This window comes from Oratosquilla oratoria, chromosome 9, assembly GCF_046742065.1.
Source record: "Oratosquilla oratoria isolate Oo_2021 chromosome 9, ASM4674206v1, whole genome shotgun sequence".
In the NCBI taxonomy this organism is placed as follows: domain Eukaryota; kingdom Metazoa; phylum Arthropoda; class Malacostraca; order Stomatopoda; family Squillidae; genus Oratosquilla; species Oratosquilla oratoria.
In genome coordinates this window covers 71,904,156-71,919,710 of record NC_134785.1, presented here as the reverse complement: position 1 = coordinate 71,919,710, position 15,555 = coordinate 71,904,156, and the positions used below count along the sequence as shown (strand labels likewise).

At 39.9% G+C, this 15,555-nt stretch overlaps 2 protein-coding genes across 2 annotated transcripts in view; one reads left to right on the top strand and one right to left on the bottom strand.

Annotated features, from left to right (window-relative positions):
- Positions 1-425: 425 nt before the first annotated feature.
- LOC143028568 (zinc finger CCHC-type and RNA-binding motif-containing protein 1-like) overlaps positions 426-15,555 on the top strand; it is a 478,714-nt gene continuing 463,584 nt past the window's right edge. The window contains exon 1 of the mRNA XM_076190871.1: positions 426-748. The gene's annotated coding sequence lies outside the window, so the exon portion shown is untranslated. The remainder of the gene's footprint in view (positions 749-15,555) is intronic.
- Positions 2,948-7,493, bottom strand: LOC143028109 (uncharacterized). Its single transcript, XM_076189747.1, has 3 exons — positions 7,460-7,493; positions 4,325-5,490; positions 2,948-3,091 (listed from the first exon to the last, which is right to left on the bottom strand). The coding sequence occupies exons 1-3, from the start codon at positions 7,491-7,493 to the stop codon at positions 2,948-2,950; spliced, it is 1,344 nt and encodes a 447-aa protein (XP_076045862.1).

Below are 15,555 nucleotides of genomic sequence, written 5' to 3'. Positions count from 1 at the left end.
TATATATATATATATATATATATATATATATATATATAGAAGATAAAATCTCATGATTTAACAGTGAATAATCTAAACAAATAATTTATATAAATATGTTCACGTTCAAATAATAACAACTTTTGTTTTTAATGCATGCATTGTCCTCCCACTCTCAACCGAGCAAGTGGGTTTGCCCCACACCTATCAAATTCCTTCCTTCCATTTCCTTCTTTCCTTCCACTAAACCCCCAAATCCCCCCTCCCTCCCTATCCCCCATCTTATCTATCCTGCCCTCTAAAAACTATGCCCTTCAAATCAAGTACAGACGCTCCTCTACTTACGTTCATTCGTTTTACGTTTTTTCGATTTTACGTTTGAACTGACTGTAAAAAAAAAAAAAAAAAAAAAAAAAAAAAAAAAAAAAAAAAATGTAAAAAAAAAAAAAGAAATTGAGTGAATTTTTTAGTTTAGCGCGCTCTCCGTAGTTCAAACGATACTTACGCATGACGCTGCGTCCATTGTTTACATGGCACAAACGACAGACTGAACGTGCCTTGCCTCCTCCTCCTCCTCCACCATCTCAATTTATGTTGCTTGAATTTAATTTATTTGAAATTAATGTTATCATTTTACAATGTTATGTGTATAATTAATGATTTAGGGGTGTTTTATAAGATACGGTAATAGAATTTACGGATGTATGGTACAGTAACAACTTACGTTCATTTTCAACTTACGTTCGGCCGTTCGGAACGTAACTAAAACGTAAGTTGAGGAGCGTCTGTATATATTATCAAATTCGAGTGACCAGAGAAATCATTCTCTGGTATTACTCAATATTATATTCCCACATGTGTGTGAGAAACATTTTCTTTCAGCAAAGACATCACTGTCGCCGAGTGTAGCGAAACAATAATACTTTTAGCTTGCATCAAGGGGCGATTAAGGTACGACTACAGTTAATCGACGATAAGCGTGCTGCGTGCACTCCAACTTTTGCATTCGTTACGTGCAAGATCTAGACCTTGATATCGTCGTGTGCTTATATGTGTGTGTGTGTGTATGTGTGTGTGTGTGTTTTACGGGAAGGGGAGATATCGTCGTGTGTGCTTATATGTGTTCACGTTCACGTGTGTGTGTATATGTGTGTGTGTGCGTGTGTGTGTGTATTTATATACTTGTATTTTACGGGAAGGGGTGATATCGTCGTGTGTGCTTATATGTGAACACGTTCACATATATGTGTGTGTGTGTGTGTGTGTGTTTATATACTTGTATTTTACGGGAAGGGGAGATATCGTCGTGTGTGCTTGTATGTGTACACGTTCACGTGTGTGTGTGTGTGTGTGTGTGTTTGCAGGAAAACGGTGAAAATTAACATTTGGCTTACTTCCTCTTTGGTTTGAGCCACAACCATTAATGGCACAAAAGCTATATTGTCAAGATCTATATATACCGGTATATATAGATCTTCGTTGTCAGAATATAACTAAATGCGTGGAGTGGTGCGAGGGGAGGCAGCAACATATCCATGCAACGAACCAGCTACAACTAACAGCGATGGGACGCGCGAACCCCACTTTGAGCAGCCAGGTGACGTCACGGGCCCGCTGCGCCAACACACTCGAAATTCGGTCGGAAGTGGTTAGACCTGGTACATATAGACCTTGCCCACGACATCCCTGCAAGCGGGCGGCGTCCCAATACGAGCACTTTACCAACTCCAGCCTTAAACCTTTTTCCATCAGGATCCGATCCTTGTGCGAGCAGTATTCAGTGCCACTGTGGTCTATTGAAAAATTGAAGACGTTCCACATACCACCGTGGGAAAAGGTCACCCTGAACGTCAACACCAACGAAGACCTCCACAAGAAATCGTGCTCGGTAGAAGAACTCCGACAGAAGACCCTACAAGTCATTAACGGCTACACTGGCCAAAGGGCACTGAATACGGATGGTTCCAAGTGTGGCCGCAAGACAGGGACAGGGTTATATAGCTCCACAACCCGGATGATGTTCAGATTGCCGGACCATACGAGCATTTATATTGCCGAACTCTTTGGAATGTACAAAGCGATAGAAAAGGCTCAATCTGACACACATAGTAACTTTGTTATTTTCTCAGATTCTTTGAGTGCATTACAGTCAATTAGGTCAGGTAACCAAATGGAGAATTTTCTCCTGGGCAAAATCATTAGCGCACTTTCGACGACCAACAAGTCCATTACTCTCTCTTGGGTTCCCAGCAACATTGGGATTTCCGGGAACGAGAAAGCGGACACGCTGGCCAAATCTGCGTTAGAAAATTACTATATTATAGATATACGCATAGACACAGGCACTTTCAATTCAATCTTAAGAAAACAGTTACACGCCCACTGGCAACACCAGTGGGACAATCTCCATCTCACGCATAAACAGAAGGAGCACATAACAGACAGGTCAACATCATACAGAAGCAATAGACGGGAGGAAATCGCCATAGCAAGGCTGAGGATGAATTCCACCGACATCACCCTCCTAGATCCTTATATCACTGGCGTATTTCCTCCCCAGTCCAACACCTGCAACACTACACTAAGATACATACTCATACACTGCACGAAATATAACACAGCGCCAGAGGCTTACACATCATTGCAGACTCAACAAAATTCAGTTAAACGTGACAAGTCTTTTGGCCATTGACTGTTTCCTTATTGACAAAGTAGTGTATTATTTGCGCACAACAGGACTGTTGTGGAAATTGTATTGGTAAATGAAACAGAATCGCAGGTTCACACCAAGCTTAATGACCCCCTTATTGGTCGATAGCCTTAAGATTAATAAATAAATTTAAAAAAAAATCACATGAAAGTGTTAGACAGGATTTATCCTCATCATAGACACTCCCGTGGCTGAGCCAGTAGTTAACGTTTTGTGTTAGACAGTGGCTATCTTCACGACGAGTTGTAAAAATAGTCCTCAGGCTAATCTTACGGCATGGTTCATAACACCCTCTATCATGAACTTTTGAATTAAATTGTTACTATTAACTAACATTTTAATGGACGTGTGACTACATCGAAAGTGTGCTGTGAAAGTTCCAATGTAAATCCTCTTAGCTTTCTAGGGATAAAACGAATTAAAAATATTCCGTATCGTCCCATGGCGGCCCGCGGAGAATTAAAAACAAACAAGCGACGGTGGAGGGAGCGAAGATATGGTGCACTCCATGTGCTGCAACAAATGCAAAAATTTGAACCACTACTTTTGCACAGGGCTACCATTATATCAAGTGATGTTTCTCATAAAAAACAAACAGGGTATACTCGTGTAAAATGTGCTTCGATGATCTATATGGAGACGATAACGACGCAATGCTCGAAGCTGAGGAAGCAGAGAGGGCCCTTGTTTGGCAAGAAAATAACCTCCCAAAAACAGACACAAACAAAAACACACATATCAGGATGAACAACAGTACCTCGATTCCCTCCCTCCCTTCTTCTCTTCCTCCCTCCCTTCTATCTTCCTCCCTTCCATCCCTTTCTCCCTCCATCCCTCCTCACTTCTTTCTCTATTTCTTTCTGTTATTCTTTCTATATTCTATTTCTATATTACAGAAGAGGAGCCAGGTAGCATCAGGACAATGCTTGGGACCATCAACAAGAAGCAGAGCCAGTGGCGATTCTAGGGGTGGGGGGGTCCTGGGAGGGCCATGCTCCCCCTCCCCCAGCTTTTCAGCTGGCCTCCAGGTTGCCCCCCCTCCAGTTTTGTTGCATATCCTATTTTCAAATTATATATATATATATATATATATATATATATATATATATATATATATATATATATATATATATATATATATATATATATATATCGGTCTATACAATATTGCTGAACATTTAGATACATGGCGCTCCGTGGGGAGCCTTATCGGGGGAGTGGCGAAATGTCCCTACTAGAGGGAAGGGTCAGGAGATCACCACTCTGGATGTTTATTGAGGGTGATAAATCTTTTATATAAAGGGCTTCCAGTAGTGAAAGTTGATGGACATCATCATTGTGGTCCAGAAGTTCTCTCGTCGGGGGGATTCCATGTTCGTGTAGGTAGTGATTTTTGATGGATCCTGCTTGTAGGTGGCAAGTGAGGCGTCTGGAGAGGCGAGTAGTCGTCATTCCTACATAAGAAGTACGAGTTCCACAGTCCTCGTGTTGGCATGTATGCATGTAGATGACGTTTCTCCTCTGAAGAGGTTATGGGGGAGGGAAGGGGTTATTTCTTAATAAAAGGTTGGAAGACTTCTTAGACTGGTAAAAGATAATAAAACTGAGATATTTGTCCTCGGGTATCGGTTTTACGTTGCGGCGGATGATATTCTTCATAACTCTTTCTTCAGTTTTATGTGCTGATGTCATGTGGCTTTTGTAGAATAGTTTTATGGGTGTCTTGTTTGGGGCGTCGGTGTGGGGGTTATGTCCAAGGTACCATCGGTCAACTTCATCCTTGATGGCTTTCTCTACAAGGTAATTAGGGAAACCGTTGTTTACTAGAACTTGGGAGGTCCGTTCGAGTTCGTGGTGAGCAGACGTCCAGTCTGAACAGTGGGTGAGTGCCCTCCTGACGTACGCATTAATTGTGGACTTTTTATATCTTACGGGGCACTCACTTTGTCCATTTAGGCACCGTCCATTGTTTGTTGATTTGACGTAGACACTGGTTTTGTATCCAGTGTCAGAGTGGGAGACTTGTACATCTAGGAAAGGAAGGGAGCCATTTATGCTATTTTCGATGGTGAAGGTGAGGTCTGATTCTTCCATGAGTCTCTGGCGCAGGTCTTCTAATTCGTCAGCAGTATTGAACCTGACGAAGATGTCGTCTATATATCTACAGTAGATATTAGGTTTCTTCTCAGACAGGATATTTTCTTCTATTGTTCCCATAAAGAAATTAGCAAATAGGACTCCAAGAGGGGATCCCATTGCTACACCGTCTGTTTGTACATACATATGTCTTCTTGGGCTTCTAAAAGGCACTTCTTTAGTGCACAGTTGGAGAAGAGAGCGTAGAGCGTGTTCAGGAATATCTAAGGTAGGGATGTTGTCATTGTGGTAGACTCTCTGGATGATAAAATCGATTGTTCTATCAACATTTATGTTCGTATATAAGGATTCGGCGTCTAACGAGGCGATATTACTCCTCTCGGGGGCTGGCGTTCCTTTCAGGATATCTAAGGAGTCTTCAGAGGACAAAAGGCTATATGCGGAAGGGGTGTAGGGTGTTAGGATTTCGTTTAAATATTTTGCTATCCGGTACGTCGGGGTGGGAATCTGGCTGATGATGGGTCGTAGGGGGTTACCTGCTTTGTGGTCACCAGTGAGCTTGCGGATGTGGGTTTTGTCTGTAACTGCGTTTACGGTATCTAGAACTTGGTTGACTTTTCTCTTCAAACTTTCGACGGTGTTGCGGGTGATTCGGCGGAATTTTGAAGGGTCTTCTAGAATTGCATCTAATTTGGATAGATATTCTGTAGTTGGAATAAGAATAATGTCAGAGTGGTGATCTCCTGACCCTTCCCTCTAGTAGGGACATTTCGCCACTCCCCCGATAAGGCTCCCCACGGAGCGCCATGTATCTAAATGTTCAGCAATATTGTATAGACCTTTCCCAATGTTAGTTTTTTGCACTTATAACCATATATCTATCTATCTATCTATATATATATATATATATATATATACTGTATATATATATATATGTATATATATACATATATATATATATACAGTATATGTATATATGTATATGTATGTATATATATGTACAATACTGAATGGGTCCCAGTGATTAGAGATACATTTTAACAACAACAATGCACTCTAATTCTAAGCCATCAAAGGCCAGCATGCTGAAATTGAAATGTGGTACTGCCCAGGACTCGAACCCGGCATCCTCATGATAAGTGCGACAGTGACTTTCCAACTAGGCTATCAAGAGAAACAAGAATTTCCCAACATAAATATAGTGTGAGATCTGTCCAGGAAAATAATGCGTTATTTCAACATAAAGCATTATACAACCATCATATTGATTGGTCTAAGGCAACAATTTTAGCCAAAGGAAAAAACCTACAAAAAATAAATACATTAGAATCCTGCTATCCGGCACGTTTGATAAAAATATAAACAGCTATGGTCATTTTAAATGTGATAAATTGGTAACCCAAATGGTCACCAAGATTTTTCCGGCAGATTGAGCCTTATGTGTTGGTCAGGTCGATAGAGGTAAGGTCATCCCCCCTACTCACATTGTATTGTCTCCCCCCTTCCCCCCTATGGTTGCCACCTGATACATTTAAACCCAACTCTGTATCTCTGTCATATAGTCTGAAGACGTAATATACGAAAGTACTTACTGTCTACAAGTTTCCCTTCTCCTGTGGTTATTTTGTATTTTTGTATCACGGTGATGTGATTGCTTGCACACACACACACACACACACACACACACACACACACATATATATGTATATATATATATATATATATATATATATATGTATATATATACATACATATATACATCTAATACGGGATTAGATGAAATTGAGACTAGATCTTCCATTGTTACGTGAAGCGTGGTCGGGGACTAGTACAGTCCTTTTGAACCATCACCGTAGCATGGTTGCTAGCGTCTTGACCTCGTGATTTTCGACGCACGGGTCAGGGTTCGTATCCCACGGCGGAGCTTCTAAAAATGTTCATATATATATATATATATATATATATATATATAGTACTGGGCAGGATAGGTAAGATGGGGGAGGGGGATTTGGAGGGTTAGTGTAAGGAAAGAATGAAATGTAAGGAAGTTAGACTTATGATAGGTGTGGGGCAGACCCACTTGCTTTATTATTACTATTATTATATAATTATGTGTGTGCGTGTGTATGTGTTTGTCCAAATGATTTATTTCAAGTGACGGAAGAGTTCAAGATAACTTTCTAAAAGTAACTCCATGTAATATTCAGAGCACGTAACTATAAACAGTTCTTTTTAATATAATATTGATCGCATTTCATGTATTAATACATATACTTCAGCACTTGATTATTGTAGGCGAACTAATCGCCTACCAAAATTTAGATTATATCACAATGTTCGCTAAAATAAGGATGAACTTCTTTAATATAAGAATTTATCAACACATTTCATATACAAATAAATTTTAATACAATATTACGCAAAAAACAATAATAATATTATTTTATCTAGCAAAATGTATTAACAACTATTTTTCACATATAAAATTTAATTTAGATAAATGCTTTAAATTATTTATTTTAGAAATTTTATTTCTACAACTAAAACATAGCTTTTTAAGGGATAACTTTAATTTTATACACACGCTTAGGTTTTTGTGTTTGGAAATATGTCTCTACATGGCAGCCCACGAAATGCAGCTGGCGCTTGGCTGCCAGTCAACAACTTACCCACGTGGGCTTACTTCTACTAAATATATTCGCAACATGGACGGGAAAAGGTAAGAAGCAATGCATCAGACTCCTTTTCCACTTTACATTCCACAACCAGTATATTCCATTTCAGAGACCTTAACACAAACGCAGTGGCTATTTTTGCGACGAGTCGTAAGAATAGTTCTCAGGCTATTCTTACGACATGGTTGATAGCACCCTCTTTCGTGAACTTTTGAACTATTAACTCTTTTTTTTCTGCTCTTATTCTTAATGTTTTTATTTTTATTCCATTTTCTTTCAATCTTTTTCTTTTCTTCTCTTTCTGTTCTACTTTTTTCTTTCTTTATTCTTCGTTTTTTCTTCCCCAAATCGCCTTCGTCATTTCTTCTTCTTTTATCCTCCTTTACTCTTTCGTTGGCTGCTATGTAGAGACATATTTTTAAACACAAAAACCTGAGCGTGTGTAAATAATTAAAGCTATCCCTTAAAAAACTATATTTTAGTTGTAAAAATTATTTCTTTTTAAATAAGTAATCTAAAACATTTATCTAAATTAAATTTCACATGTAAAAAAATATTTTTTGATATATTTTGCTATATAAAATAATATCATTATTGTTTTTTGCGTAATATTGTATTAAAATTTACTTGTATATAAAATGTATTGAAAAATTCTTATATAAAAGATACAGATATAGGAAAGTCTATTTTGGTCAATTATAGGGTTATTTATAAATGATGATAGGCACTTTGTACGCCTACACGATTTGAGTGTTGACTGAATCATAATATAAGTTATAGAAACATGGATTAGTTACGTACTGTGAACACAACATGAAGTTCTTGGAGTTACTTTTAGGAAGTTATCTTGAAACTTTTCCGTCACTTGAAATAGATCATTGGGGCAGACACACACATACATTATATATATAATACTGATGACCCACTTTCGGAGAAGAATAAGCGAAGGTATAGAGATTTGTATATTTCGGTCACTTACTGTGATCCTCTTCAGCAGATATGAATTACAGAGTAGAGAACAATGTGTATTTATACTGAAACAGTGAGGTAAGCAAGAAGGGACGGAGGCTCAGGTCACGTGTCCGGCGCGCGTGGCGTGGACCTTGGTGGCTCAGGTCACGTGTCCGGCGTTGCGTGAACCTTGGTGGCTTTTGTCCACCGCTAATGTAGATGGTAACAATTTATTTATGGCAAAAGAAGAAATTCAATCTGGTGACCATTGACCATGGGAAATGTTATACTTTGGAAAATTGTTTAAGGAGGATTCCACCATTTTTCTTCTGAAACTACATTTGGATTTGTAAATTATTTCAGCATCGTCCCAATTTATCCGGTGGCTTTTGTTGGCAACGTGCTGAAATACCGCGGAATTTTCCTGCCCGTCCCTTCTTGCTTACCTCACTGTTTCAGTATAAATACACATTGTTCTCTACTCTGTAATTCATATCTGCTGAAGAGGATCACAGTAAGTGACCGAAATATACAGATCTCTATACCTTCGCTTATTCTTCTCCGAAAGTGGGTCATCAGTATTATTTTACAAATGTGCTACGACATAACTTTGTTGTGATATATATATATACATATATATATATATATCTATATATATATATATATATATATATATTACACACCATGACTCGATGGCGCAGTGCTATAGCGGTCCGAGTTCGAACATGAGGGGACGTCCTAGGATGAGGTGGATGGATGGGGTGAAGGGGGCTTTGGGGAAGAGGGGAATGTCTGTTGAGGAAGGACGGGAGAGGACAGAAGACAGGGGTGAATGGAGAATGGTTGTATATGAAAAATGTTGTGATGCATGAGGTGGAATGGACGGGGGAATGGGGGGTGAGGTAGTGTGTGTAAGCAAAATTTTGACGCAGCCCGAGGGGATTTCTCCCCGTCCTCTCCTTTATATGGGGGGACGGAGAGGGGGGGTCGCCGATTTAATGAAGCGGCCTTGCTGTGGATGTGCTGTGTCTTGCGACACTGCTTCTGACCCAGGGCAGTGGACAGGGTGCAGGGATGACCCGTCATCCAGGAGGTGCTAAGATAAGAGGGGGGGTGGAGGGGTGTGGAGTGTATTCGGGGATGGAATGGGTGGGAATGATTTTATGCCTTTTCCTTTTTGGCTACCTCCCTTGTAAGGAGGAAAAAGCCTTGGTATATGTATAAGTATAACGAAAATAAGAGTGACACAGTTATCTATTGGGAATGTTCTCAAAGAAAACGAAAGAAATGCAAAGCAAGATTGCACACGAAGGCATTATTAGAAAATGTTGAGATTTTGAAGTGTGTTAATGAACACAACCACTCTGCGACAAAGGATGTAGTCGAAGCTAAAGTTGCTCAAGCAACTTTAAAGGCTACTTCTACATCTCATCAATCAAGTCGCGTATTAGTATCTCAAGCGGCTGCTACCTCAGACGAAGCTACTCTTTCGCAGTTACCTTCTGTATGTACCATAAGCAGAAATGTTCGTAAATGGAGACAGAATAATGCTAATTTCTCCAGCTGTTCCGATGTCACGTACAGGATACGCCATACCATAAGAATTTACTCTTTTCGACACTGAAGAATTGTTTCTGCAATACGATTCAGGCGTGCATGATGAAAATCGCATGCTTATATTTATGATAGCAACGGGTATGGAAGATCTAGAAAGGCTCCAAAACTGGGCATGTTTAAAGTGGTTCCGGAAATATATTATCAGCTACTCACCATTCATGTTCAAAAAGATAATCTTAGCATTCCTCGAGCATTTGTTTTCTTGCCTAACAAAACCGAATCAACTTACAGAGCATGGTATGAAAAAGTTCGAGTTATTGGATAACAACCAGCCGACATTAATGCACGCATAAAGAATATTATCGATAATTATGGAAATGCCCATGATCAATTAGTATATTTGAGGTCTTTTGCATACAGCATGCAAATGTTTTAAATAAATTTCTAAATATGTAAATGCTATTTGAATAATAATTTACTAAGTTTTAAGTTGATTGAATTTGTAACTATACTATCACTTATTGAATAAACCTCTATATAAATTCGATTTCTAGATATCGTAATAATTAAATCATTCATTGTCTTTTTAGATAAAATGTTTTTTCAAAACCATTCTTTTCCTTAATTTCAACTATAAGGCATGTTTTGAAAAGAATGGGCTATGTTCTCAGTAGCAATTATCCCACAATGGCAATGTTCCCACATTGGCAATGTTCCTAGCGCCGTGCATAGAGTTTTTCGAGGATACCACGTCGCTATCCCACGCACTGATCTAGATATAACTGGATCACGGATCGGTGTCGAGATTATGAGGTCGGCGGCAGCCATGATGTTAGTACCAAAACAAAGTCACGCCACGCGATCACTGATCTGATACAGTTACAGTTCTTGGCAGCTTTCGCTCCCATATACATATTCAACGATCATTTTACAATGCCAACTTGTGCTGCATTCAACTGCACCAACCGGAGAAAAGGTGGATGTGAGCAGTCCTTCCACTCGTAAGTAAATTAAGGTTTTATTACCCAAAACATCCCGATACCCATCAACAAATGATGCGGCCATCAGGAGCCATAAAATGTTGCCCACCAACTCTTTTGTTAGGTGTTGTCATGTTAATGCTATGTATTTATTATCTGTAAGAAATAGATCTAGCAGCAACCCATTTGTCACGAATGTAATCGTGGCAATAGCAGGATACATATTTATCATTTAAAAATATCTTATAAGGCTCAAACGCTGTCCAGAGCTGTGTAGCTGTATAGAACCAGTTGTTCTTCCTGATTACATGTGTAGGCTTTTTCTATATTGTGAAGTGTGAGGAATTCATATTAGATGGGCTGAATTACTATTCGGGGCCCGTTAAAAAATTATGTAACGTTTTTTCTGGTGAAATTCGACACCCCCCACCTCATGTAACATTGCGTAACACTGGGCGTTACACCTCCCTGTATTACATAACACTGATTACAACTAATTACAACTCGGCACCCCCATCAAGTGTAGGCCAGATCCGCCAAACACCCCTCCCCCTTGACTTCTCACCAAAACATACTCATTTTTATTTGTCCTGTGTGAAATTGTTTACGATTGCATCAAAGAATGAAACATGGTATGATGTTTTTGGATTTTTTTGCTCGATATTTATTGCTCGATCTATTAAGGATATGCTATTTCAGTGCATAATTTATGACATGAATTAATAAATAAATATAAATAACCATTATTAGCGTTGCGTAGCACTGTTGAAAACACCCCCACACCCTCGTAACGCATCGCATCTACCATGCAACCCTCCCCCACCCAGCGTTACATACTCTTTGAATGGCCCCTTACATGTTCACCACTTTAATGCGATATTTTACTATCTGAAACAATTTAGATCATAGATATGGCAATTTCTCTATCTTTCCACATTTTCGACACAACCCCGGATTCTAACCACATCGTCAATTTGATCAAGTGTATCGTCACGTGCTTCTGCAAAATCAGGATCCATCATATCTCCAAATTGTATTCTCAAAAAGTAACCGGTGTCAAAGTGAGGAAGGAGTTATCAAAACTTGTTTTATTCAAGCACCAATAACGATAAGCAGTACAGTAATCAAATGTTATAGGGATATTTATTCCGTTAAATGCTAGTATAGATCTATTATTAACTTATTATCCCTATAATATTTTGACTATATATCATTATCCCATTTGTTGTCTGTGTAACATTCCCTTGAAGTTATAATATATACTGGAATTATAATTTGTCAGTGCCAACTCATCCATATACATGCACAAGTTTATGTATATAAATGGTTATTTCTGCTAGAGGTAATAAATATCAATATATTGTTTTATTGTGATGATGCTATTTTGATATACACCTTGTATATGTATGTATGTATGTATATGGAGGGCCCAACAGCGACGAATTGTGTGGCCATTATATACCCAATCATGCTTGGATCACAGGCCACGAGAGTAACACGACAGCTCCCATGACACTGATCTAAAAATGGTGTTATATAGATCAGTGTCCCATGACCGGCGGAGCGGTTCACACTTGTTTTGGTACTTCCATTATGGCGGCCATGTCCCGCCTGCCCGCCTCACTCCTGGGGCAGCCCACGGCCCGTATACGCTATCCAGGTGTTATATAGATCAGTGATCCCACGTCGTAGGCTCTTTCTAAATCTAAGACGCAAGCTATAAGAAAAAATTTCCTCTCGAAACTTGAAAGGATATCATGTTCTAAGCAAGATCTAAGAATATAAGGTCTAACCACTTCCGACCGAATTTCGAGGGAGTTGGCGCAGCGGGCCCGTGAACGTCACCTGGCTGTTCGAAGTGGGGTTCGCGGGCCCTATAGCTGTCAGTTGAAGCTGGCGCGTCGTTCGGGAATGACGTTACCTTCGCTCGCACCGCTCCACGCAATTAGTTATATTCTGACAAATATTATATAAAATATTATAGTTCCTGTCTATATATATGAATATATATGATATATAATATATAAAATATTATAGTTCCTGTCTTCCTTGGCGTTTCACAGTTTTCTTCAGTGTATCACAAAGAGAAAACGGACTCAGCCTAATGACGTCAGAAGCTGCGCACAATAATTCAAACGGTCTGACCTGTATATTTAGACCTTGGTTCTAAGTTGACCAAATAGTCGAGACTACTTCGATTTTTCCTGAAGCCAAATTGGGCAGGAACTATTAAATCTTAAGATTCGAGAATAAATCTTAATCTGTTATTGACCATACGTTCTAACACTTTGCATAAGCAGTTGGTAAGCGCTATAGAGCGATAAGAGGAGGGACTCTTTGGGTCCTTTCCCTTATTGAGAATAGGTATGACGTGGGCATGTCTCCATGTTTCTGGGAAGTCATGATTAATCCAAATTCCGTTGTATAGTTCCTGTAATTTGTTGAGCGAGATTGAATTTAGATGTTGCGGCATTCTTTACCTAATCTCATACGGGCCAGCAGAGGTCCCTCTACACGAGCTTAAGCTCGTGTAGTTGGAAGGGAGTACTGTATTCGTGGTGTGCAAGTGTACGGAAGACCAGTTCTGCTTCCAGTCTTTGTTTATGCTGTAAGAATGTTGGCGAATAGTTATCTGTATTGCTTGTTTGTGTAAATGTATCTGCTATTATGTTTGTGATGTCGGTGGGCGTATCTACAAATGTGGTTCCTATCGTCAAAGTCTTTATGGTAGATGCATGTTTGCCGTCAATTCTTCGGACGGCTGACCAAATCTGCGTTAGAGGGGGTGTGCATGTTAATTGTCGAAATAAAATCACGCCAAGGCTTTCGCGTGGACTGTTTAATGATTTTATGGGCCTCTGCTTGCGCCTTTTTAAAAGTAATCAAGTTGGGTAAAATTGGGTTGTTTTTGAAAGTATAAGCCCTATTCCGCTTGTAAAGTGCTCTTCTGCAGTCTGATGTCCACCAAGGAACTCTATACTTGTGAAATGCCGAGGTCTTTGGTATGTGCTTATGCGCTGAATTCAAAATGGATAATGTTAAATTGACTACTTTGTCATTTATATTACCCCCTGTGGCGTTGGCGTTCGTAGTAGGCCGATACATTTCCCAGTTGGCTTTTGTCATGATGAATTTGGGACAGGGAGGGGGTGGGTTGTCTTCATAGGCTGGAGCAGCCGTAACGTGGTCACCCTCTATTTTTAGGATGACTGGGAAATGATCGCTGAGCATGGTGTCGCCATGCGTAGTCCATTCTATGTCGTCAGACAGCGCAGGAGATGATATGGATAAATCGATGCATGAAAAAGTGTCCCTAGCATTGCCTACACGAGTGGGATCGCTAGTGATTAGGAGGACCAGGTTATTGATATTCAGAACTGCCTCCATCTGCTCCCCTCGTGCACCTGTTCTATCGCTTCCCCACATGTGATGGTGGGAGTTAAAGTCTCCTACTATAAGTTTATGGTGGGGCAGCTGTCTTATAAGTTTATTTACCTCCTGTAGAGGAAATGGTTGGTCTGGAGGTAAATGCATGGAGCAAATGGACTCAAGTTTGCTCTGTACTTTCGTTTTGACAGCAACTGCCTCCAAGGTGATGGTGGCAGCTCCGCTTGGGGAAGGCAGTCGCTGACAGCAACTGCGACCCCCCCCCCCCCCACTCCAGGCGCGAACCTGTCCTTCCTATAGATGGTAAATGTTTTTCAGCTCTAATTGAACACTGGGATTTAGGAATATTTCCTATAGACATATAACTAAGGGGTTGATTATAGAGTTGAAAATAGGTCATTTACTTTATTTCTAATGCCTCGGCAATTCCATTGGATGATTTTCATTGTTTTATTTTATTTTTTTATTTTTTTATCATTATTATTATCTTTTTTTTTTTTTTTTTTTTATCTTTTTTTTTTTTTGCTTCGATTTCTTCCTTTCTTGGCCATAATGGGAGAGGTATGTTTTGCCCCCGATGCTCGGTCTGGGCTGGATATCGGACTTAATAGTCGTTTACAGGAGCCGGCGATCTCCATGGGTGCATCCTCTTCCACATGTGTAGGGACACGTAGTGGAAGCTCTGGGATAGTCGGGGAAGGAAGGTGCGAGTGCGTGGTTTGTTTGGTAGGTGGGCAGAGATCTTTGTCCTTATCGGAGTGTTTGCTTACAGTTTGTGTTTCAATAGTTCTGTATGTTTTCTTAACTGCAGAAGCATAGGAAGTTGCTCCGGAGGGACTAGTTGGGGTAACTTGTCTTTCCATCACACGCTTCCATGCTTCGTAGAAATAGATACCACAAGTTGCTTTCTCCATACAAATTTCTTTTTCTATTTTGAAGGTGGGGCAATCTTGGGAGGTGGATGCATGCTTGTTGTTAGAGGGGCAGTTGACACATTGAAACACATTTGCAGAGCAGGCATCTGTAGAATGTTCGCCGGCACATTTACCGCACACGATCGTTTGGCTATGACAAAACTTAGCAAGGTGACCATATTTGAAACACTTATTACAGCGCAAAGGGTTGGGGACATATGGTCGTAAAGAAACATGGATGTATCCAACTTTGACATGGTCAGGGAGGGTTGTGGAGTTGAAAGTGAGGCCAAAAAGGGGTGTGT